The sequence below is a fragment of the Carlito syrichta genome, unplaced genomic scaffold (assembly GCF_000164805.1).
Source record: "Carlito syrichta isolate Samal-C Ts95f unplaced genomic scaffold, Tarsius_syrichta-2.0.1 Scaffold302582, whole genome shotgun sequence".
Taxonomy (NCBI): Eukaryota; Metazoa; Chordata; class Mammalia; order Primates; family Tarsiidae; genus Carlito; species Carlito syrichta.
Genome location: NW_007246678.1, coordinates 574,564 through 599,411, shown reverse-complemented (window position 1 = coordinate 599,411; position 24,848 = coordinate 574,564). Strand labels below are relative to the sequence as shown.

At 34.1% G+C, this 24,848-nt stretch overlaps 1 protein-coding gene across 1 annotated transcript in view; it reads left to right on the top strand.

The window, feature by feature from the left end:
- Positions 1–24,848, top strand: part of RB1 (RB transcriptional corepressor 1) — a 173,862-nt gene that overhangs the window by 54,012 nt on the left and 95,002 nt on the right. Inside the window, exons 5-12 of the mRNA XM_008056952.2 lie at positions 2,989–3,027; positions 4,319–4,386; positions 8,600–8,710; positions 10,899–11,041; positions 14,660–14,737; positions 17,822–17,931; positions 19,069–19,146; positions 23,180–23,267. Coding sequence (XP_008055143.1) covers positions 2,989–3,027; positions 4,319–4,386; positions 8,600–8,710; positions 10,899–11,041; positions 14,660–14,737; positions 17,822–17,931; positions 19,069–19,146; positions 23,180–23,267 — 715 coding nt within the window. The remainder of the gene's footprint in view (positions 1–2,988; positions 3,028–4,318; positions 4,387–8,599; positions 8,711–10,898; positions 11,042–14,659; positions 14,738–17,821; positions 17,932–19,068; positions 19,147–23,179; positions 23,268–24,848) is intronic.

Genomic DNA, 24,848 nt, shown 5'->3' with positions numbered 1-24,848 from the left:
CTAAGGAGGGTGTGATGGCTGCATAGTAAACAAAGTAAGCAAAAAGTTCTCCAAGTAATTTTAAAGAAAATTTTAGCCTATAAAGAGTAGTATTTCAAAATCTGTAGTCATCAGGTTATTCTAGATGTAGAATTTGGAGGCTAGTTTATAAAAATAATTTGGAGTACATTTCTGATTTTTTTTTCCTGCTAGAACTGAATACTTTCAAGTTGTTTGCTCTGCTGTCTGAGATCAGGAATCTGTTTGGATGTATGTTTCTGTTTTACCTCTTTCCTTTACCCATCATATCTTTTATTGATGAATTGTATTTGATTCTCCTGGAAACTGAGGGATAGTTAGAAAAAGAAGTTAGAAAGCGGAATAACCTAATAGGCAATTGCAGAGACTATATAATCTACTTCCTTTAAGTGGTTGTCATTCCTTTTTACTATAAAAAGAGAGCAGTGATCAATAAATAAACCAAGTAAACCAGCACTTTTTTCCTTTTATGTTCAGATTCATGTCAAGATTATATTAAAAATGCATATTTATTTTGTGTCTATATTTTGAAGGTATAAGTAGATAGTCTGGAAGGATAGGGAGAAGAAAGCTATAGAGAATGGCTTAGATGGTAGAAAATTCAGATAATAAAAAAAGAAAAAAGCTAAAGGTGAATATTTCAACTCTTACATATTGTAAATGAAAGCTTAAAAATACTATATGGATAATTCTGAAGTGCTCAGGCTCTTCCTACTTTTCATTTCTCATTTTTTTCCTGAAAGCGAATATTTGCAGGTTAGTAGATAGGAGACAAGACCAGAATTCCCAGAAAGTTTTCTGCAAAACAGTAGTCTGATGCCCTGCTGAAAACAGGAGGCTCTAGTAGTGCTTAGTGGAGAAGAGAGTAGAGTCTTTTGAGTCAGACATATTTGGATTCTAGTCTGGACTCTAGTAGCATGTACTGTGTGATTTTGGACAAATAAATTACCTAACTTCAGTGCTTAGTTTTCTAATGTGTAAGTTGAGTTGAAATTAGTACCGGCCCTATTAGGCTTTTAAATGTATAATGTCATAAGTGAGACATAGACATAAATGCACAGACAGTGCTGAGTCCACTGCCTGGCATAAACAGAGTAGATGTTCCATGAATGTTGCTTTTTAAAAAAAATTCTGAGGCTGGGTGCAGTGCTATAATCCCAGCACTTTGGGAGGCTGAGGTGAGAGGATTGCCTGAGTTCATGGGTTCGAGACCAGCCTGGGCAACTTGGTGAGACCCTATCTCTACAATAAATCAAAAAATTAGTGGGGCATGGTGGCACATGCCTGTAGTTCCAGCTACTTGGAAGGCTGAGGTGGAAGGATCTCCTAAACCTAGCAGGTCGAGGCTGCGGTGGCTGAGAAAGCGGGCCACTGCACTCCAGCCTGGGCAACAGAGTGAGACTCCAACTCAAAAAAAAAAAATCTGTCCAATTTAGGCAACACTACATACCACCACCCCTGCTCCCATACCAAGAGTCACAGTGTGCATTGGGAACTCAAGGTTCATATAAGCTCTGGTTAAAGGAATCTGTTGAACTTTGTTGACTTCAGCATTTCCTAAACTTATAGACTACTTATATGTATTTAACATCAACTAAAATCTTGTGATAGTAGTATTTTGTGGAATATATTTTAAGAAACTTTACACCATCAACTGTTTTAATACAAATAAATAAGCAAACTGCAACAAGCATTAACTAATTATTAGTACCAGGCTATATGTTAGGTACTGAGGATACAAAAGCTTATGACTTTATGATCACCAAGAAGTTTAGAGTAAATAAATTTCTCATAAAAACAAATATGATAATGATGTGATGCTCTATTATAGAGAACTATATGTAAGAAGTAGAAATTAGATAATGGGCAAAACATTACATTGTATATGTTTAAGGGTGAGAAGGGTAATGATAGGGGTAGTTGTGGTCAGAAACACAGTGGACAATATTATTATTATGTCCCAGTGTTTTCATGACTTCCTCAGATTATTTAAATCATATCCTCCTTGGTTCAATTCACTTCGTTTCTTCCACAAACCTTCACTTCTTCCTTCATTTTACATGGTTGTCTTTTGTTTCTGAACTTTTACACACCTCAATTTCATAATAAAATTTGACATTAATTTTATACTGCCTGTAATATTGTCTATTTAATGTATGTAAGTCTTATAATAAAAATAATACAAACGAGTAAGTCAACTTTTAAAAAAAACTATAGAAGAAGGCAATGTTTGCATAAAATTTAAAGGATAAATAGAAATTCTCTCTCTTTTTTTTTTTTTTAGTGGAAACTGGGACTGAGCATCCTAGGCAGAGTGATTAGCATGCGTGCAAAGCTAAAGCAGTAGCAGAATATACTTTGGTGTTGCTAATGACTGAAAGATAGGAAGGGATCAGATTGGTAGTGCACTTAGACTTTTCCCTGCAGGAAATGGAAAGTCATTGAATTTAAACAGGGGAGTGACCTAGTCAGATTTGGCTGTAAAACACCACTCAGACCTTTGTAAAAGGAATTTAGAATGTTTATTGACTAGTCATTTGAGATAATTTAGATATTGTTACTAGTCTTTAAGTGAATCAGCAAGGTTTTTTTCTATCTTGTTCATACCTTTTCCTGAAGAGTCATTGGGAAAATGAACTGTGATATCAAAGCCTGCTTATTTCAGACTATATGGTTATATATGACTATCAGTTGAATAGGGTCTTATGACCTGATCTGAAATCTAACCAGATCTGTTGTTACAGATGGACATAGGGAGTCCAGTCATTGTAATTAGATATTGCAATAATATGAAATATCATAAATTGAAAAAAACTGCTTGAACTTTGTTTCATGGTACTATATATTTTTGGTTTTTAAAATGTATACTTCTTAAAAAATGAATACAGCTTGATAAAATTGCTATACTTTCTAAATTGTGAAAAAAAATTAAAAGCAACTTTAAAAAAGCCATAATGTCCTTTTTTTCAGGACCTGTGAACTTATATATTTGACACAACCCAGCAGTTCGTAAGTAGTTCAGAGCATGTTATTTTCCATTTTTTAAAGAAAAGATGTCTGGAGTAATCTCAAATATACTGATAATATTAGGGTTAGTTTGATTGATTATAGCATGCTACTTCATAAATTAAGCTCACAGATTTAAGCCTTGTATAGATTATTGATCTTCTAACAAAGAAAGTGGTGTAATATACATACCTTGAACTACAAGGGAGAACTCATAAGGTGAAAATTGATTCAGGCCAACATATCACCAACTCAGAAAAATGCAAATTAATAACTAAATTTTGAGATTCTATTATAGGTACATTATTATTGAAGACTCAGTATAATTTTTATATCAGAATACATATAAAAATCCATATCAAATTTTCTAAATTACTGTTTTAAATGTTTCATGCACGCTGTAATTTAGGTATGCCCATGTAGAACTCTTGAAAACAGAATGAGTAGTACATATGATTAGTAGTGCAGGGGAAACTGTATATTTTTTAATTTATTGATATGAGCATATTGATTCCAAGTAATGAATGTCTGGAAAAATTATCAAAGCAAAGTGTTAGATTCACAAACTGGAATCATCCAGACTTCATTTTTCTGCTTATAATGTTGATTTTGATTAGAAAACAAAGAGTAAAAAAGTAATTTGAAAGCAAGTATATTAATCTATACAATGTCTTTTATTTATTTTTAGTTCAGAATTGAGATAGTATTTCTTTTACAAAATGTATAACATTTTATGGATTAAATATAATACCTTAGAATTGTATTATACACTAATGAATTGAAATACATTGAATTCTGGTGCAAATTGTGCATTTAAAATATACTGTATAGCCAGGCTTGGTGGCTCAGCCTATAATCCTGCGCTTTGGGAGGCTGAGATGAGTGAATTGCCTGAGCCCGCGGGTTCGAGATCCGCCTGGGCAACTTGGTGAGACCTCATCTCTACAATAAATCAAAAATTAGCCGGGCGTGGTAGCACACGCCTGTAGTTCCAGCTACTTGGAAGGCTGAGGTGGAAGGACCACCAGAGCCCAGCAGGTCGAGGCTGCAGTGGTCGGGAACGGCCACTGCACTCCAGTCTGGGCAACAGGGTGAGACTCCAATTCAAAAAAACATACCAAAAAACCCAAAACAAACAAACAAAGAAATGTACTGTATTCTATTATGCATTAACTCAGGTCAGTTTTTTTGAAAAACAACAACAGCAAAACCTTCCAAAAAGTATAGTTGGAAATCTTATTGTCAGTGTTAAATTTTTTGTGATATTTATTTCTGTTTTCTATTTGTTTAATAGGATATCTACTGAAATAAATTCTACGTTGGTGTTAAGAGTTTCTTGGATTACATTCTTATTAGCTAAAGGTAAATTAACTATGCTTATTATATGCTGATGTTTCAATTTAATAATAAATTGACTTTTTTGGACTAAATCTTCAAATTTTTATTTATTTGATGTGCACACACCCTCCCTATTATCTGCATGGGTTACTAACTATTAGCAAGTTATTGTAATTTTGGTACTAGAAACAACCTTGGAAATATTTCATTTCACTTTTATTTCTTTTTTTCTTTTTTCTTTTAAAGTTGTGGAGTACAATTCAGGGTTAGGTATACAAATGGTCATTTTGTAGATTAAATTTGGGCCTCACTTTGGTCCCCACTTCACCTGGTTTGAGATCAGGTACCCTTATTGATGAGATGTGCCCCCCTCCCACCCCAGCAGTTTCCCACTACTGCCAATCCCTTTTTAATAGTATTATGATAATTGTTCAGGGTCTGCTTATGAGTGGGAAAATGTGGTACTCAGTTCTTTGTTTCTGTGATAGATATCTCAGTATTATAGACTCTAAGTCCATCCAAGCTGCTGTGAAGTTCATAATTCTGTCCTTTATGGCTGTGGTATGTTGTGTATATGTACCACATTTTTTTTAACCAGTCATTTTTCAGTGGGCAGCATGATTGGTTTTATGTTCTTGCTATTGTGAATAATGCTACAGTAAACATGTGCATGCAGGTATCTTTTTCATAGAGTGATTTGAGTTCCTCTGGGTACATTCCCAGAAGGGTGATTGCGGGGTCATATGGAAGGTCGATTTTCAGATCTTTTAAGAATTGTCACCCTGTTTTCCACAGAGGTTGTACTAGTTTACACTCCCACCAGCAGCGTAGAAGTATTCTCTTTTCCTGGCATCGTCTCCAGCATTTGTAAAAGCATCTGTTGTTTTTTGAATTATTGTTGATGGCAATCCTGACTGGTATTAGGTGGTATCTCAGTGAGGTTTTCATTTGCATTTATTTGATGATTAGTGAGTCTGAGCAGTTTTTTACATATCTATTGGCTCCTCATATAGGGTTCTTTTGGGAAGTATCTGTTTATATTTTTTGCTAAGTGGCATTATTATTATTATTATTATTATTATTATTTGAGTTGGAGTCTCACTCTGTCGCCCAGACTGGAGTGCAGTGGCTCCAGCAATCCTTCCGCTTCAGCCTTCCAAGTAGCTGGAACTACAAGCACGTGCTACCACGCCCGGCTAATTTTTTGTTTTATTGTAGAGATGAGGTCTCACTAAGTTGCCCAGGTGGGTCTCGAACCCGTGGGCTCAGGCAATCCACTCACCTCAGCCTCCTAAGGCATGAGATTACAGGCTGAGCCACTGAGCCCGGCTAGTGGTATTATTTTAAAAATATCTAAGATTATAAAAAACTAAAAAGTTAGAATATTTTATTTAACTTTTTGTTTTGATTTAAAGCAATATACATTAATACACTTTGACGAAGGTTAATATCCTTACTCTTCCTGTCACCCCAGCTCTCCCCACTTTCATATTAGTTTGTTTTTAATTTTTGTTTTTTGAGACAGGGTCTTGCTCTGTTGCCCATATTGGAGTACGTGTTGCCCATATTGGAGTACGGTAGCATAATCGTAGTTCACTGTAACGTCAAACTCCTAGGCTCAAGCAATCCTCCTTCCTCAGCCTCTCTAGTAGCTGGGACTACAGATGCTGGCCACTACCCTGGCTAATTTTTTTGTTTTGTAGAAATGAAATCTTGCTATGTTGCCCAGGCTAGTCTCAAACTTCTGGCTTCACAGTATTCTCTTGCCTTGAATACTTTAACCAGGATATATCTTGATTTTCATTATTCTGTATTAGATTTTTTTTTTTTTTGAACACCATATTTCTTTTAACCTGAGGGTTCTGCTCTTCATTTCAGAAACTATTAACATACTGTATTTTATAACATTATTCTTTTCAATCAGGTTATTCGATAGGATTATGTTTTGGGAACATTAACTATCTTATGTTAGATTGCTTTTATTCTTCATGTTTGCTATCTTCTCATATTATTCGAATTTTTTGACTTTTTATGTATTTACTATTTTAGCTCATATCTTTCTTCCATTTTGAGCTAAAATATTTTTTGTGTGGAGTTATTTGGTTCTTAGTTTTTTTTTCTTAGCTTGTCTAACTCCTTGCTGTTATATAATTTGAGTTCATTATGTACTTTGTGCAAGAACTCATAGGGTATTTTTCTCTTTTATTTTTTCTTCTAGATTGATTTCTCTGATTTTTTCCCTTCTTATGATGAAATTCCCTTTTTTGTTTTTTTTTTTGGTAATATGTTTGTATAATTACTGTGCTTTTTGTCTTATTTTGCTGGAACTATATATGGGTAACTCTGACTTGGATGTTCTCTTTACTCTGATTTAATGTGAGTAAATCTCCCTTCATTCTGTTCTTAATCTGTGACTTGTTTGTGTTCCCCAAAGAGCTATAGTAAAAACCCAGAATTATTTGCTGGAGGGTGGACCCCTTGTAGTACAGGCTTCTCCCTCTGAGTAAGTGTTCTAGGAACCCATTGGCATCTATGTACCAGCTAGCATTGTTGTGAGAGGCTGTGTTCAGTTTCCATTAATTTATTATTATTATTTTTTGAGATTCTTTCAGTACAATTGCCCATTTCATTGATGGGTGATTTATGAATGCACCTGCCCACATCGCTGTGATTGTTCAGCAGTTTTTGAACAAAAATGACATGATCCCTGTGCTCCACCCACCTTGTTCACCTGATCTCACCCTGAATGACTTTTATTTGTTTCCCTGGTTGAAAAAAGTCCTCAAAGGGAAATGTTTTGCTATGTGGTAGAGATGAAACAAAAAATGGCAGACGTAATACAAAAATCAAAATTGAAGAGTTCAAAAAACTGTTTTGACTAGTGGAAAAAGCATCTTGATGGATGTATTGCATCATTCGGAGAGAACTTCAAAGGCTACTGAAATTTAGACCTGTAAGAATAAATATACAAGTTTTAATAAATAAATTTCGTTGGTTTTTTTAGGTCCCCCCGTATGAGAGCAGGCATATGTATTATACCTACTTTTAGTCAGAAAGTAAGGAAGAAAGTAGATAATTTATCTGGAGTGATGCAAACCTTTGTTGTTCTGAGTTTTTGTTAGAATGAACTCTATAACAGAACACTTCTGGTGGCAGTTTTATCTTTTTTTCCATAATAGGATTGTGTTGGGATTCAGGTTGTTCACAGTTCAGCGCAGTGTGCTGGAGTCTCTATGTTTATCAAAAAATAAGCTGTAATTGTTTACTTCCTACATTTTATCCTTCTTTCATCAGCAATTTATACTCCCTTCAAGTCAGAGAGGAAAAAGATAAGGTTACTATTCTTTACTACTTTGGTATTTCTTTATAACTTCTGAGTACATTGCAAAGATATTTTTTGCACTATACCTATGGATTTAAAACTTCTACCTGATGCTTGCTTACCTGTTTTCTCACATCGTTTCTGCACTTTCAGTATTTGTTAAGATTATTGCTGATTTAGTAGTCAGATACTCAGAAGACAAAATGAATCAAATTGGACTTCTTTTTAAAAAATAATGCATAGTATAGAGCTATAAGCAAATATATAATAACTGTGTTTGATCATGATTTGTATATTTTATGTAGCTACACTATTTGTTTTCTTAGATATCTGTTATGTGCATTTATTTTCTCATAATATTCATTCTCTCATAGTTGTGTATATGTATACTGTATCAACTTTAAAGATTTTGTGTAAAATAATTATTTTATAGATGACTTTACAGTTATATACTAATTTTGTTCTTTTTAATGGTTTTGGTTATTTAATATTTTGGAGGAGGATTAAAATAAAACAATTTAAGGTTTCATACACAATTAGAATTGAAGATGAATATTTATTGTACTTCAAAATCTTTTTCAGAAGTAATAAATTCTATAACTCTCAACACATTTGAGCAAAATTCAAAATGATTTTAGACATGAGGAATGAATTATAATAATACTTAAGTGTAAAACTCTGAGTATACTTATACTTCATTTATAGCTTCATAACTTTATATATTTTATCAATAATTTATACTTTTTAGAATGTAAAACTTTGAATTTTTTTTTAACAGAAAAAAGAAAATCTTCCATGCCTTTAATTATTGTTGAATGAATGATTATGTTGTTTCACTCATACCCACAATTTTTTCTGATATATAGACCTGAATCTCTAACTTGCTTTAAAAAGATGAAGCTTTTTCATTTTCAGGACAAGTATTACAAATGGAAGATGATCTGGTGATCTCATTTCAGTTAATGCTCTGTGTCCTTGACTATTTTATCAAACTTTCACCTCCTGCATTGCTCAAAGAACCATATAGTAAGTATTTTAAATAATTTATGCCCCTCCTACTTTGTCATTCAGCAGTTTATTGAATATCTAGTGGGTACCAAATATGGTTCTAAAGCTAAGAGGATGATAAAAAATAAATCAGACAAGAAGTTTGCCCAAGCAGTGTAGATTATAGAAGGAAAGATAACACATGTAAGTAAACAAGATTAGAATGTATGGTAGAAAGTGGTCTGGGTCAAAATGCATTAAATGCTATAGGAAATCAAGAAGAAGAAAATTTTCCTAGCTGTGGAAGACCACAGCATACCATTAAAAAGTGGTGGTATTTGAAATGAGTGTTGAAGTGTGGTTAGGATTGGAGGAAGGCATTTTCTTTTTGCTTTTTTTTTTTTTTTTTTGAGTTGGAGTCTCACTCTGTCACCCAGACTAGAATGCAGTGACCGCTCCCAGCCACTGCAGCCTCAACCTGCTGGGCTCTGGCAATCCTTCCGCCTCAGCCTTCCGAGTAGCTGGAATTACAGGCACGTGCTACCACACCCGGATGATTTTTTAATTTATTATAGAGATGAGGTCTTGCCAAGTTGCCCAGGTGGGTCTCAAACCCGCGGGCTCAGGCAGTCCACTCACCTCAGCCTCCCAAAGTGCAGGATTACAGGCTGAGCCACCGAGCCCAGCTTGACATTTTCAATAAGGATGTTGGGAAGGGCATTCCCAGCAAAGGAAAGCATGAAGTGAGAAAGAGATTAATGAAACTACATGAGAAAGAATGGCCCACTCTGTAGGAACAACTTAACTAAGTTTTTATTACTGTTGGATGCTGTAATAACTATGTGACTAATAGCTTTTATGTAGACTGTAATTGATACTATTTCAGTGGGTGATGAGCTGGGACGTATATTTAAATAGAAATAACTATTGCTAATATAATTATATAGCATTAAGCAAGGGTGAGTACAGTATATTTCTCTTAGCTTAGAATTGCTTCCTTTGTGATATCAGGAGCAGGATTTCAAAATCACTGTTATACTACAGAAAAATGTAAACAACTAGGACTGGACTGATTTTTTTTTCTAAAATGATAAACGTATTAATAATAATACTAAAAATAATAGACAAAAGATCAAAACATGGAGTTTCAAAGTATTGTTGAAGTGGCTAAGAGGCTGAAGCCTCACTGATTTTTTAAAAAATAACTTAATGGAAACATGAAGTCTAGAGCAGAATTGTGAAAATATATTGAACTTGATTTGGTGGAGAAGGCAGAAACTTGCATTTAGTAGAAACCACATGCAAAGCAGAGGGATAAATTTTTTAAATTATATATAGAAAACAATAAATATACTTCAAATATTCCTCAATCTCTAAACATTTCTCTGATTCTGAGTAAATCAGAATCTAAATAAGATCTTCACTCGGTGATTGGTTGAGATGTTTTAAAAACTTGTTTAGAAGTTCCTCTTCCATCTCTTTCTCTTTTTTAAAAAATAATTTGTTAAATAATCAGATTGTTTTGTCTTGTTGTGTTTCCCACAGTCTGATTTTTGCTGATTATGTTCTGTGCTATAGTTTAACATATTCCTTTATCCTCTGAATTTCTTGTGAGTTGTTGGTTGAATCTAGAGGCAGTAAATACTTTTTATATTTGCATATGTATATATTATCATATAGGTTATGACCCTATATTTATTTTGAATTGGGGATGCTCAGAATAATCCAGGGTTTTTTTTTGTTAATCACAGTTTATTATCACATTGTTATATTTGCAAACCTGTCTTTGAAAAGCATTATAATCTGCTAAAGCTTTTAAAATTTGTTATTACACCAGATCTACAAATTGAATCCATACATATTTGCTTGTTATTTTTTAGACTCTATGATAGAAAACATTTTTTACTCTTGTAGACTGAGTAGGATACACTTAGAATTAGTTTATAAGTATGCTGTTTCTCTGCCTTCTCTTGTATTTGTTTATGTGACTAAAATTATTTTACAGCTCTTTCTGGCTTTTGGGGGTGCAGAAGAGAATGGAGATGGCAAAAACTGACAATAGATATTCCATAAGTAGATGAAATTGTTGTCCTTCTAATGAAGCCTAATAAATAAAAGTAGAATGTTACTAAGATTATTTCTGACCTTCTGAATTATAATTAGAATACTTTATTATTTTATATGATGGAATATTCAGTTGTTCTTATCTAACATACCATTTTTACAGAGGCAGCTGTAATACCCATTAATGGTTCACCTCGAACACCCAGGCGAGGTCAGAACAGGAGTGCACGGATAGCAAAACAACTAGAAAACGATACAAGAATTATTGAAGTTCTCTGTAAAGAGCATGAATGTAATATAGATGAGGTAATTAACTTCATGATTTCTTTAAAATAGTTATAAAGTAGATTTAGATGTAAGTTCTTCCTAACAATGCATACTTCTTTAGTGATGAGCGTGCTTTTTGTAATTAGTGCCAATTCTTTTGTGCGGTAGCAAAATAGTTAGAAAAAAGTTATTTTTTATATTTGGTTACTTTGATTTTAATGAGAGTAACTCCCTCGCTTTGGAATCACTGAAATGTATATCATCAAGGCAATAATTTTCAAATGTATTTGTTCTTTGATTCCTCTGAGGTTTTTGATACCCTAAAGTTTTAAAGTACACTGCCAAGCAAACTGTAGTGTTTTGGTTGAGTGATATGTGACACCAACATTAAACTTCTGTTCAGCCTTCTATAATTATTCTTCCTCAATATTGCACAAGATATTAATGGCTGGTAGAGAATATACGTGAACATCCAGGAATTCTTTATCCTGTTCATAGAATCTGGAATGTTATAATTAGAAGGAAATAGTATACTCAATCATCTTTTCATAATGAGTAAACAAGCTTTCAGAGACTGATAGCTCATTATTAACAGAGTCTATACAAGATGTGAGACATCTGGTACTTGTGCTCCTTTCACTTTACCATGATATTTTTCTCATAGTTTGTTATATTGTCCACAATTTACTACCACCAGATAGCAGTAAAAAATGTTACATCTCTGTCAGCTCTGGTAAGGAGTGAGGGTATGGTCCCAAAATCTAGTTAAAAGAAGTATTAGAATGATTTATCACGGTTTCTGGGTTTTAGCACTGCGGCTCATTAATTTCCACAAATATACAGTTGACTCTTGACCAGCATGGGTTTGAATTGCACTGGTCCACTTATGCTTGGATTTTTTTTTCCAATAGATATATTGGAAGATTATTTGGAGACTTGTGACAATTTGAAAAAACTTGGAGATAATCGTGTAGCCTAGAAATAGTGAAAAACTTGAGAAAAAGTTAGGTATATCTTGAATGCATAAAATAGATGTAGATACTAGTCTATTGTATCATTTACAGTAAAATATATACAAATCTATTATAGAAAGTTAAAATGTATCAAAACTTACGCACACAAATGCAGACATTGTGCCTTTTGCAATTGAGAGAAATATAAACAAAAGTAAAGATACAGTATTAAAACTGCATAAAATTAACTGTAGTCCATATTGTACTACTGTAATAATTTTGTGCTACCTCCTGTTGCTATTGCAGTGAACTCAAATCTTTGAGTATTTGCTTAAAACTTCATGTGACACTAATCATCTCTGTGTGAGCATTTGTCTCTCCAGTAAATTGCATATTACAATAAAAAGTAATCTCTGGAGGCTCTCACATATTTTTCCTCATGTTTAGTGCACTACCATAGGCCTTGAATAACACTGTGGCATACAGAGAATGCCACTAGAGATGTCAGAGGTGCTCCCTAGCAGAAAAATCATAACATTGCAAGAAAAAGTTAATTGCTTGATAGGTATCATAAATTGAGGACTGTAGCTACAGTTGCCTGCCATTTTAGATAGATAATTCATCTTGTTAACAGACAACATAAACTTACTTTAAATGTATTTTCTCTTCCTTATAATTTTCTTGATAACATTTTATTTTCTCTGTCAGTTTTGGTGGCTCATGCCTGTGATCCTAACACTTTGAGAGGCTAAGGTAGGAGGATTGCTTGAGTCTAGGAGTTAGAGACCAGCCTGGGCAACATAGTGAGACCTTGTCTCTACAGAAAATTAAAAAAAAAAAAAAATAGCCAGGTGTGGTAGCACATGACTGTAGTCTCAGCTACTTGGGATGTTAAGGGGGAAAGATCACCTGATTCCAGGAGGTTGAGACTAAAATGAGCAGGGATTGTGCCACAGCACTCCAGCCTGGGCAACAGAGTAAGACCCTATCTTAAACAACTGCAACAACAACAGCAACAACAACAACAGCAAGCATTTTATTTTCTCTACCTTACTTTATTGTAAGAATGCCATATATAATACATGTGACCTACAAAATATAGTCTTCTACATATGAACTCTCAGGTTGCGAACTTTCAAAGACACGGCATGCATTTTTCAAGAGGATGGATAGAGTTGAATCCAGCAAGGAACCATAACCTGTGCCTTCAACGTCAGGCCATACAAGAGTTTGAGGCAATAGTGTTCAGTGATTGCACCTCTGGATAGCCACTGCACTCTAACCTGGTGATACAGAGAGACCCTGACTCTAAAAGTGTAAATATAAAGAAATAACGAAGTTATATGTAGATTTTTTACTATACAGAGATTTTTGACTGTATCTCTCAACCTCGAATTGTTCAGGAATCAATTGTATATGCATGTATTTACTATATGTGTATCTATATATACATACACACATATGCATATATGCTTTCTTTTCTAAAATCATTACTTATCTTTGTAAACAAGTGGCCATATAGTTGAAATGCTTCCTTTTATTCCAGTTCTGCTGTCACAAAATAATGAACAGTAGTAAATTCAGTTCTCTGATTCCTGTTGTTAATTATCTAGATTTCAGAACTACTTGTAAAAATTTCATTTTTAAAATTAGGAATAAGTCTTTTTTTAACTTTTCATTTTAAATAATTTCTTAGAATTTAGAATCTTTAGAGTTATGATTTTTAAAGTATAGTCAATTAAAAGCTTTAGTGATATTTTAATTCATTGAAAATTATCTATATATTGCATTTATGGTTATATAACTATTGGATAATTGATCAATTAGAACTACTCATCTTATAAATATTTTAGGTAAGTGGGAGTTAATTAGAAAACAAAACTAATAAGTATTTCAGAGACTTAATTCTTCCAACTTATTTGGAAAGTAGAAGTTAAGAACTGATAATAAATTATTCTCAATTAAGGTAGACACCAAGTTTGAAAAAGGAAGATAGAAAAAAGCAAGCTGCTTAAAATTCTATAATACATTGCAACTATAAAATAGGAATATAACTCCAGGTTTTCTGAGTGTGGTTTTTTTTTTAAGTCATATTAACTGTAGGGTACTTTTTCATGAAACAATGCATAATCCCACAGAACATTTTTATTTGGAAATTAATTATTGGACATTAATTTTGTGTGTGAAAGTATTTCCTTAAATTTATGCTTAAGAAATTGACTTGATATTCCCTGAGCAGGTATCAGATGACCTGTGTGAAGTGACCTAGAAATACGTTTTGGGGAGAAATCAGAAGCAGTGTAGAGAAGTAAAAAGATCTTGGCTTTGATGATGGACAGATTGGATTTTAATTCCAACTCTCCCACTTTCTAGCTGTACAACTTTGGTCAAATTGCTTGATTGTTTTTAGTATCCTATCTTTTTATCATTTGTTAAAGGTAGCATTCTTAAGTTGATTTCAATGGGTTTTCTTCCCATAAATCCCATTTCATTGACATTTTCCCACTTCATTTTATTGCCTGAAACCTGCCTCATATATATTAAAAAATAAATAATTGAATTAACTATAAATATCACACTAACTTGAAAGGATATCATTGATCAAATGTCAGTTAACACTTTCATTCTAGCACAATAGCAACAGAGATTAGGTTTTGTTTTGTTTTAAATTTTAATGGTCATGTTGTAATTTCATCTTTTTCAGGTGAAAAATGTTTATTTCAAAAATTTTATACCTTTTATGAATTCTCTTGGAATTGTAACTTCCAATGGACTTCCAGAGGTAATGTGAAAGACAATTTAATGAAAAGTACGTTTTAAGACGTTGAGAAGGAATAGTTGCCTAAATATCTTAAGATCAGTTTACTGAATATCATTTTTTTTTTTTTTTGCCAAAGAAATGAAATCTAACTAAGTAGAATTGTGGTGAAACCAATTTTTGTATAGTAACAAAACAAACTTTTGAATTATACTCAGATGTATAAACAGGCATCGTCTTGTGATTTATACTAGAAACTGATTTGTACTGAGATTTTTTAAAAATCAAAATGTAGACTTTTAAATTTCTAAATGCCATATCTAAATTTACACAATTAAATTTGATTATTTGCTTTGGTATGTATTCTTAAATATCAGATTCATGTTTAATAGCATTGCTGTATTGTAGAACATCTCTTTTGAGCATTTTAAGAAACGACATACTATATAATTGAAAATGAAAAAATTGAAGTGACTGCGATTATGTTGTAGAAATGTTTTACCTTAGTGACCACTTTACCTCTATTTTGTTTCACATTTTGCCACAAATATCTTTTTAATGAGTACAGAATGACTGAGAGCTTTAGGTGGAAAGGTGAAATATGTGGAGAAAAGGATGCTGTGATAAAGAATGAGGAGCAAAAACTGTGTTTTAGAAGCACCTAGTATTTATTTGTCACCAAGACCAAAAGGCATGACATCAAATAGCTATACTGCTAATTCTGTTACCTGATTGTTAGCTAGTTCTTGAATTAATTAATTTATTAATTCAACAAATTTTTTTGAGTGCTTAATATGTGACCGTCATTGTGTTAGATACAGAGATTTCACTCTCAGTCACTATCCTTAATGTGCTAGTGGGAGAGGCAGACAAAGAAATAGTACATTATGCAAGAGTCTTACAGAAGTTTGCACAGAATTCTGTGATATCTCAGAGGAGTGCTACCTAACTCAAAGTGGAACAGATAGGTTTTGTAGAAAATAGTTTGGATGTGATGTGACTTCTGAATTGCGTAAGCCTAGAGACATGACATTTCCAAGGGCAGGGCACATTGATATATGACATCTGACCATAAAGTTTGTGAACTCATCCTAGGAAAAGTGCTACATACTTCATGAATATCCTACAGTCACCTTCAAAGAACTCCCCTTGGGAAGTTATGCACCGATGCCAGCACCTAGTCCACTCCTCAAAGCAATTTTGGAATTTTTTTTTCTGGAATGGCTATCAGAGCTATTGTCATGAGAATGTCGGAGTTTGAATTAGAGCAATGAATAAACATTAAATTTCTTGTTAAACTTGGCAAGAGTGGCAGTGAAATAAGGGACACGTTAGTCTTATGGGGATAATGCCATGAATAAAATGGCAGTGAACAAACATATTAAATATTTTTCTGAGGGGACAGAAAGTGTCATTGAAGAAGAGAGGTCAGGATGACCAGTAATGAGCAGAACTGACAAAAACTTTGCAGAAATTCGTTGAATTGTACGTCAAAATTATCAGCTAACTGTGAGAAGCATAGCAGACCAGATAAACATTGATGGAGAAACAGGAAAATCTTAACTGAAAATCTTGGCATGAGAAAGGTGTGCTCAAAAATGATCCCTAAGAAATTGTCACATCATGACAATGCATCAGCTCAAGCAGCTCACACAGCACTGTGAGGGATTTTTTTAGCCAGTAAACAAATAACTGTATTGGAACACCTTCCCTACTCACCTGATCTGGCCCCCAGTGACTTTTTTCTTTACACAAAGATAAAGGAAGTATTGAAAGGAAGATATTTTGATGACATTCAGGACAGCCCTGTTGGCCATTCCAGAAAAAGAGTTCCAAAATTGCTTTGATGGGTGGACTACGTGCTGGCATCAGTGCATAGCTTCCCAAGGGAAATACTTCAAAGTTGACCATAGTGATATTCAACAATAAGGTATGTAGCACTTTTTGTAGGATGAGTTCACGAACTTAATTGCCAGACCTTGTATAATAGTATGGTCTTTTCAGTGAACTTCCAAGTAATTTATTAATGTGGGGAAACAGGATGGAAGAGCGGTAAAATGTGGTTCGGAAGATACAAGGGACCAAATGTATTAGTGAGTCTTATTACCAGCTTAGGTACCGAAAAATATGCTGTTCACAATTCTAAAATCTTTTGTAACCTTTTTTTCTTAAAAATGATTACCTACAGTTTTAATAGAAATCTTAAGAGAAACTTTGTATTTTCTCCAGTATTTTACATGCGGCTGCAAATCAGTAGTGATTGATAATTAGTGCTTCACTGAGGTAGGGCAAGAACAATGATTAAACTTAAACATGAATGACTATTCTACCTAATACAGTTATGCAGACTCATAAAAAGTTTACATTTAATTGAGTTTCTTCCTATCACTCCTTTTAGAATATAACTTTAGTTCTCCTAGGTCAGAATCACTGACTTAAAAAGTCATATTAGAAGGCATGCCAATAGTTTCTATTGGGCATTGGTTTTTAAAGTGTGATTAGAAAATTATGGATCAGAAATGACAAAAGACTTACAGATTCCAGCAATTTAAAAAAATGTCTAAGATTGGAAATAAATTGTGCAAGTGTGTTAACTGGACTAACTTAGTGAGCTAATTGTTTTGTCCAAAATACTTAACTGAAGGGAGGTGGAGTGAACCAGAAGGGTTTAGAAAAATTGGCAGAATCAATCAGTACTCAAGAAACTTTGCTACAGTGTTTGGAAAAAAATTTTATATTGATAATATAGTACAAGACTAAAGATTAAGGATCTGTGGAATGTTTGGAAAATCTTTGAAACAAAGTGGTTATAATAATACATATTTTTGTCTTAAGTACTGTTTTGTGGTGTTGGCAATCTTTTTTTCTCATAAAATTCTCAGAAATGGGGAGCATGCATAAAATAGACCTAAAATGGGAGTTGAAAAAATATTGCAATTTTCTATACTTCACTTTTAAATAAGTCTTATTTGTATTGCATGTGAACTCAGTGTATGTCATAAAATTAAATTTATGCTGTACAAAAATTATTTAATTGAATCTGTGCCTCTGTGTGCTGAGAAATGTAATGACATGAAAAGGATAATCATCAGTGTTTTTTCTTTTGAGGTTGAAAGTCTGTCTAAACGCTATGAAGAAATTTATCTGAAAAACAAAGATCTAGATGCAAGATTGTTTTTAGATCATGATAAAACTCTTCAGACTGATTCTATAGACAGGTATTGCACATGATATTTTTTATTTATAGATATGCTTTTGATATAGGTTGATATAGGTTTTTGCATAACTTAGTGACCTTTAACGATCACTTATAATAAGTTACTTTAAAATGACTTTATATAAAGAAAAGCTTAACTGTATTTTAAGTACATAATTTATTTACAAACATATTCATGTGAATTGTGTTCTGTAACAATTTTTTTTTCTAATTAGCTGGATATAATTTTAAAAACATGCACCAAAAGAAACTGATTGAAATAATGAGTTTATTCAGGTAGTAGTTGCTGTCATTTTTTTCATCCTTTCATCTAGTGTTGCCTGCCTGCTTCATTTTTTTTTTAAAGAATTAATACAAAAGTATATTCTCTTGAATTATCATGTAAATTATAGCCGAGCTCGGTGGCTCAGCCTGTAATCCCGCGCCTTTGGGATGCCGAGGTGAGTGGATTGCCTGAGCCCGTGGGTTCGAGACCCGCCTGGGCAGCGAGACCTCATCTCTACAATAAATCAAAAAATCAGCCGGGTGTGGTAGCGCATGCCTGTAATTCCGGCTACTCGGAAGGCTGAGGTGGAAGGATCGCCGGAGCCCAGCAGGTCGAGGCTGCGGTGGCCGGGAGCAGCCACCTCACTCCAGTCTGAGCAACAGAGTGAGACTCCAACTCAAAAAAAAAAAAACATTTATAACTGATCATAAGTCAGGTTAATTTTGTGTCTTTAGCATGACATCTTTCAATATGAAACTGAAGGTATTATACATAATTTGGAAATTAAACACAGTAAAATGTTTTTAGTTTTATTTAAGTGGAAACAAAGTTTTTAGACAATGCATTGAAAAATGTGAGCTTTGATTTTTTTTAATACTGAGCACCCTGGTTATTAACTTAAAAAAAAACTTAATGATCATTGAACCTCTTTGTCATGAACATAGGAAAGAGACCCACACCTAAAAAACAGTGGTGAAAAAAAATTATTTATTTAAGCAGCAGCTGGGCCATTTACTTCCTATTGCTTCTGTAGTTGATTTACCATTTTGTGTGTTGTGGTAAGGCAACAGAAAGTATTATACTACTTTTTTTGATGTATAAAGCACAAATTATAAATTTTCAGTATAAATAACTTTGCTTATTTTTATTTAGTTTTGAAATGCAGACAACACCACAAAAAAATAACCCTGTTGAAGAAATGAATGTGATTCCTCCACACACTCCAGTTAGGTATGATTTTTTCCTACTTTTGATGTTCATTGTAATTGTTTATTCAGTGTTTTATAGTGCTTCAGGTTCACTTGTTTCATTACATATTTATGCATACATACAACAAATATATATAGTGAGTCCTCTTTGTGTGTCAGGTATTTTACTAATTGCTGACGATATGATTACTAGACCTAGTTCTGTCTATCCTCAAGGAACATAATCTAAAATAGGAATGTATTTCACTTCAGTAAACAAAAGGGGAAAAAAGTATTTGTTCTGCATACAACATTATAAGGAAGATATTTTATGTCCTCTTCCTTACCCATTTCCTACATCTAAATATGTTATCAATCTTGTTGACTCTACTTCCAGAATATTTCCTGAGCCCATCACTTTTCTCTGTTTCTACCCTTAACACCCTTGTCCAAGACATTTTTCTTTCTCCTGGATTTTTTTGCAGTAGCCTACTCACTGATCTTGCTGCTTCTATTTTCATCACTGTTCCTCTCTCCCCATCATAAAATCTATTCTGAAGAGAGCCTCCAGAATAGTATCCTAGAAATGTGCATCAGATTATGTTCATCCTGCTGTTAAAAACCTCTGATTGCTTCCCGTTGCATTGGTAATACAACACAAACTCCTTAACATTACCTGCAAGACCTTCTATGATCTGGCTTCTGCTGTCTCTCCAACCTCTTCTTGTTTTCTTGCTTACTCTCCATTAACCACACATTGGCCTTCTTTCAGTTTCTTAGACTCTCCAAGTTCTTTGGTACTTGAAAACCTTCACACCTGGTATTCCCTTTGTTGAAACTCTTCCTTCTTTTCTTTCCGTGGGTTTATTAGCAACTGATACTCTTCATTCCGCACAAATATTGCTTTTTAAAAGATATTTCTCTGTGAAGTATTTTCCTTTATTGTTCTTTCTCATAGCATCCTGTTCTATCCCTTTATAACATGTATCACAGTTTATATTGATAAATTCATTTGTGTGCTTGCTTGTTTTTTTACTAATACCTATAATAGTTTTTAAATTCCATATCACATGGACAGTGACTTTTTTGTTTACCATATAATATTTAGTACTTATCATAGAAATATTGGTACATAGAAAGCAATCAGTAATATATTTCAAGTGACTGTATAGGTTTATAAGCAAATACATTTTCATGTAAGTATGGTAATAGACTTATGGACAAGTTAATGAGATCTTAGTAAAGCTATGTCTGAACTGAATTTTGACATGTAAAGTTCTGTGCCACAGAACAAGGATTTTAGGGAGTGAAAACAACATGTACAAAAGGATGAAGTGTGAAACAACACATTTATTCTTCTGCTCTCACATCATCAATAACAGTTAACACAGAAGCCCTCTGTGACCACTTGTGGGGGATTTCTCCTAACCAACAAACATGCAGTCATTTCTATAGTGAGCACCAGCTGATTGTCCTCTGTATCAATTCCAACAGTATCTACCTGGAGATAGCATCAGATCCCACAGGTTGAAGGATTGATTTCCAAGACTGTCCTTCCTTCAGACACCAGTCACAAGTCCAGGCCTCCAGAACTTCTGACTGACCAACTTCAAGTTTGTGGTCCCACAACCCTTCTTGGGTTTGATTAATTTGCTAAAGTGGCTCACAGAACTCAGGGAAACACTTTTACTAGTTTATTATAAAGGGTGTCACAAAGGATACAGATGAAGAGATGCTTAGGGTGAGGTATGTAGGAAGGGGCATGGAGCTTCCGTGCCCTCATTGGGGTCGTCACTTGTCTAGGAACATACATGTGTTCAACTATCTGGGAGCTCTCCAGACCCTGTCCTTTTGGTTTTTTTTAATGGAAGCTTCATTACATAGGCACAATTAAATAAGTCATTGGCCATTGATTGTGAAGTTAACCTTCCACCTCTCTCCCCTCCCCAGAGGCTGGGTGGGGAGAGGGAGGGAGCTGAAAGTCTCAGCCCTCTAATCCTGCCTTGGTCTTTCCAGTAACCATCCCTTAGGAATACTGACGATTCCTAAGGGCTGCCAGCCATCATTCAACTTATTAGCAAACAGAAAGACATCACTTTGGAGATTCTAAGGAATTTAGGATTGAAGAATAAATATGTAGTATACACAACACAGTGTTTCTGGGGAACTCTTAGCAGCTCTATATTGATCGACTATAAAGTGAGAGAATGGAATAGCAGGAAAGAAGGGTGGATACCAGACATGAAGGTCCTTATATACCACACAGATTTGGACTGTAGCATGTGCATGATATAGCCTGTGTTAAAAATGGGTGTTAAGAAAGGGTGAGGATAAAATCAGCCTTGATTTTTGTAAGTTTACAGAAAAAAAAAGTTAGTAGTTTGTGAGGGCATGGACTGAGGAAGACAAGACAAAGTAAGAAATAGATCTGTCAGTCTGTCTTAGTGGTTCTTAACCAGGGGCGCAGATTAGAATAACCTGAGGAATTCTTTTCAAAGTACACATACCTAGGCTTTACTACCACAGACACAATAAGTGAAAATCTCTGGACTGGTCTGTTGCAGTAGTTCAATTGAGAGATTTTGAAGATCTTAGCCAATAGAGTAGTGGTAGGAATGAAGGAGTAAGGACAGGTTTGATAAAGATTTGATGAATTTGTATTTAGAATATTGTTATTGAGGCATTTATGAAGATGATATCTAGTAAGCAGTAGGTAGGACAGAAGGATCTTACAGATTTCAGAATCATCAAGGGGAAGCTAAAACATAAAAAATAAATGGAGATTTCCTGAAGTCAGCGTTCATAATGGCAAGAATTGGTGACTAAGGGCTGAACCCTAAAGAATGCTAGCATGTAAGGACTAGATAGAAATTAGAATCTGGAGAATAAGAAGGCGTGGTTGGGGAGCCCAGAGAGTGAAGCCAAGAAAGACAAGAGAGGGAGGGAGTTTCAATTAAAAAAAAAAGTGTTTACAAGTGTCAGATGCCCAGCCTGGGCAACATAGTGAGACCTCGTCTCTACAAGAAATATAAAACTTGGTTGGGTGTGGTGGCACATGTCTGTAGTCCCAGCTACTCAAGAGGCTGAGGCAGAAGGATTGCCTAAGCCCAGGAGATCAAGGCTGCAATGAGTCAGGATCATACTGCTGCACTGGGTGACACTGCACTGGGTGAGAGAATGAGACCCTGCCTCTAGAAAAAGAAAAAAAAAGTATCAAATGCTTCAAGGAAGTCATGTATCAGAGCAAATGAGAACAGTCTTTTGGCTTTTCCAGTTGGTCATTTGTGGATTTAGTCACTGTAGTTTACATATGATTAGCAAACATAAAAGCTACATGACAATATATTTGAAAGGTGAGAAAGTGTAGAGATCAGTTTAGACAGGCTTGGCTGAGAACACTGAGCATATTGTCCTAAATAATAATTAAGGACCCTTTCAGCCCTAAATGTTCTACAGTTCTTTACATTATTACTGTCTCAAATGTATTGCTACTCCAAAATTCGAATATTAATATTTACTGTAACACACACACACACAAATTATAGAATTAAAGAGATTGACCTAGTTTTCTGCTTTAACAGTGTTGACTTTTAAAATTATCCAAGACCTCCATATCCTTTTTTCTTGAAGATTTCTATGATAAAATTCTTTGAGTTACTAAATATCTTACTATCTTTACTTGAAAGTGTTCAATATTTCATTGTAATAATGTTTTATTGAGAGGATACTGTTTTGATGCCAATTTGTTTTCCCCCAAAATAATGTCATTAGTTTAAACAATTTATATTTTATTGATATGTGGTTTTATTAGTAAATAATTAGTTCATCAGTTCTATAATTAAAAACATACTGATTGTGAATATATTTTCTTGAAGATATAAGTAAAATGTAATCCTTATAAATCACAGTGGTTTAGAAGGGCTTTTTTAAATTGTGGTTTTATTTCAGGGAATTTTTAAAAGATAAATTAAAGACAGTGTGTCTGAAGATACTTTTGACTTGGGAGATAGATACATTTCCTTTTTTTTTTCTCCCCTTCATTGCTTAACACTTCTTCCTATTTTTTTTCCTTCTAGGACTGTTATGAATACTATCCAGCAATTAATGATGATTTTAAATTCAGCAAGTGATCAACCATCAGAAAATCTGATTTCCTATTTTAATGTAAGTCACATATGAAACATTATTTATTGTGATATCATGGCAAAGAAATTAGAAATTGAAGTATTGACTTCTATTTGAAACACTTAAATCTTCCATCTACCATGTAGTTATCCATTATCTTTTCTTGATTTTTAACCCTACAGATTAGATATTATTAGTAGTATTGTTTTATTTATACAGTATTATTTTTAGATTTTCTTGTATTTACCAGTTGCCTTGCTTGCCATTCTACCTTACAACTTAGACCTCAATTCTAAGATTATTTTTTTCTTCTTCAGATGTATCTTCTAATAATTCCTTTAGTGATATTAGTTTGGGATGAACTTAGAAGGTTTTGTTTTATCTTTTGATGTGACAGTATCTTTACTCTTATTTTTTGTGACTAGCTTTGCCAAATCTTCAGTTCTAGTTTGACATTTACTTTCTCTTAAAAATTGTAAGGCATTGTTACAGCCTCCCATGTTTTTATGTCTGCTGCACAGAAAAGCTGATACACTGAGACAGCAGTTGCTGTAGTAGGGAGTTTAATAATTGATCACAAGCCAGCCAAGCCAGAGGATGGGAGATAGTTCTCAAATCTAATTTGCTTGAAAACTCAGAGACTAGGGATTTTAAGGGTAATTTGGTGGTCAGAGGGCTAAGAAATTGGGATCATTGATTGGTTGGAGGTGAAATCATAGAGGTGTTGAGATTGTCTTCATGTGCTGACTCAGTGTCTGGGTGGGATTCATGGGTCCAGTAGTGTCAGATGGTCTGCCAGAATAGAGAGTCTGAGAAATATCTATCTCAAATAGCAGTCTTAGGTTATAGGAGCAATTAAGGAAGTTACAAGTGTGTGATCACTGACTAGATGTCTCCTGAACAATAAGTAATTGATGTTTAGTGAAGCCTATACCTTACCAGAATTTACCATCAAGGAGGTCAGCAAGACCTTAGGATCCCAGAAGGCCTGCATGAAAAAATAAGTTCCTGGAGGCAGTCTAAGAACTTGGAGGCAGTCCTTGGGGCTAGGACATGCATGGAGAGAGAAGGGTCCAAGAGAAAAGAAAATAAGTATAACAAACATCTTATGTTTTAGCTATGCCTATATTTTAACAAAATTTGTCTCCCTGTTATAATTCTAAATTTGTGGTCTTTTATTAATTTTATGAAGGTAGTTTGAATATTACTTTATAATTTTGAAGATATTACTTTACTATTTCCTGGCTTCTTCTCCCCTTCCCCCCTTTTTCTAATTAAGAAGTATTTTGTCAATCTAATTTGTTTCTTTATGGTTAATCTACCTTTTTCTCTCTTACTGCTTTTAAGATCTAAGTTCGTTTCTGTGAATATAATGTTATATAGGAATTCATATTGCCGGTAGCCCTCCAGTGCTTTTCATCCTTTGATTAACCCGTTTATATTTACAATTCTTTTTGTTTGTTTGTTTGTTTTTGTTTTTGTTTTTTTGAGTTGGAGTCTCACTCTGTCACCCAGACTGGAGTGCAGTGGCCGCTCCCGGCCACCGCAGCCTCTACCTGCTGGGCTCCGGCGATCCTTCCATCTCAGCCTTCCAAGTAGCTGGAACTACAGGCATGAATC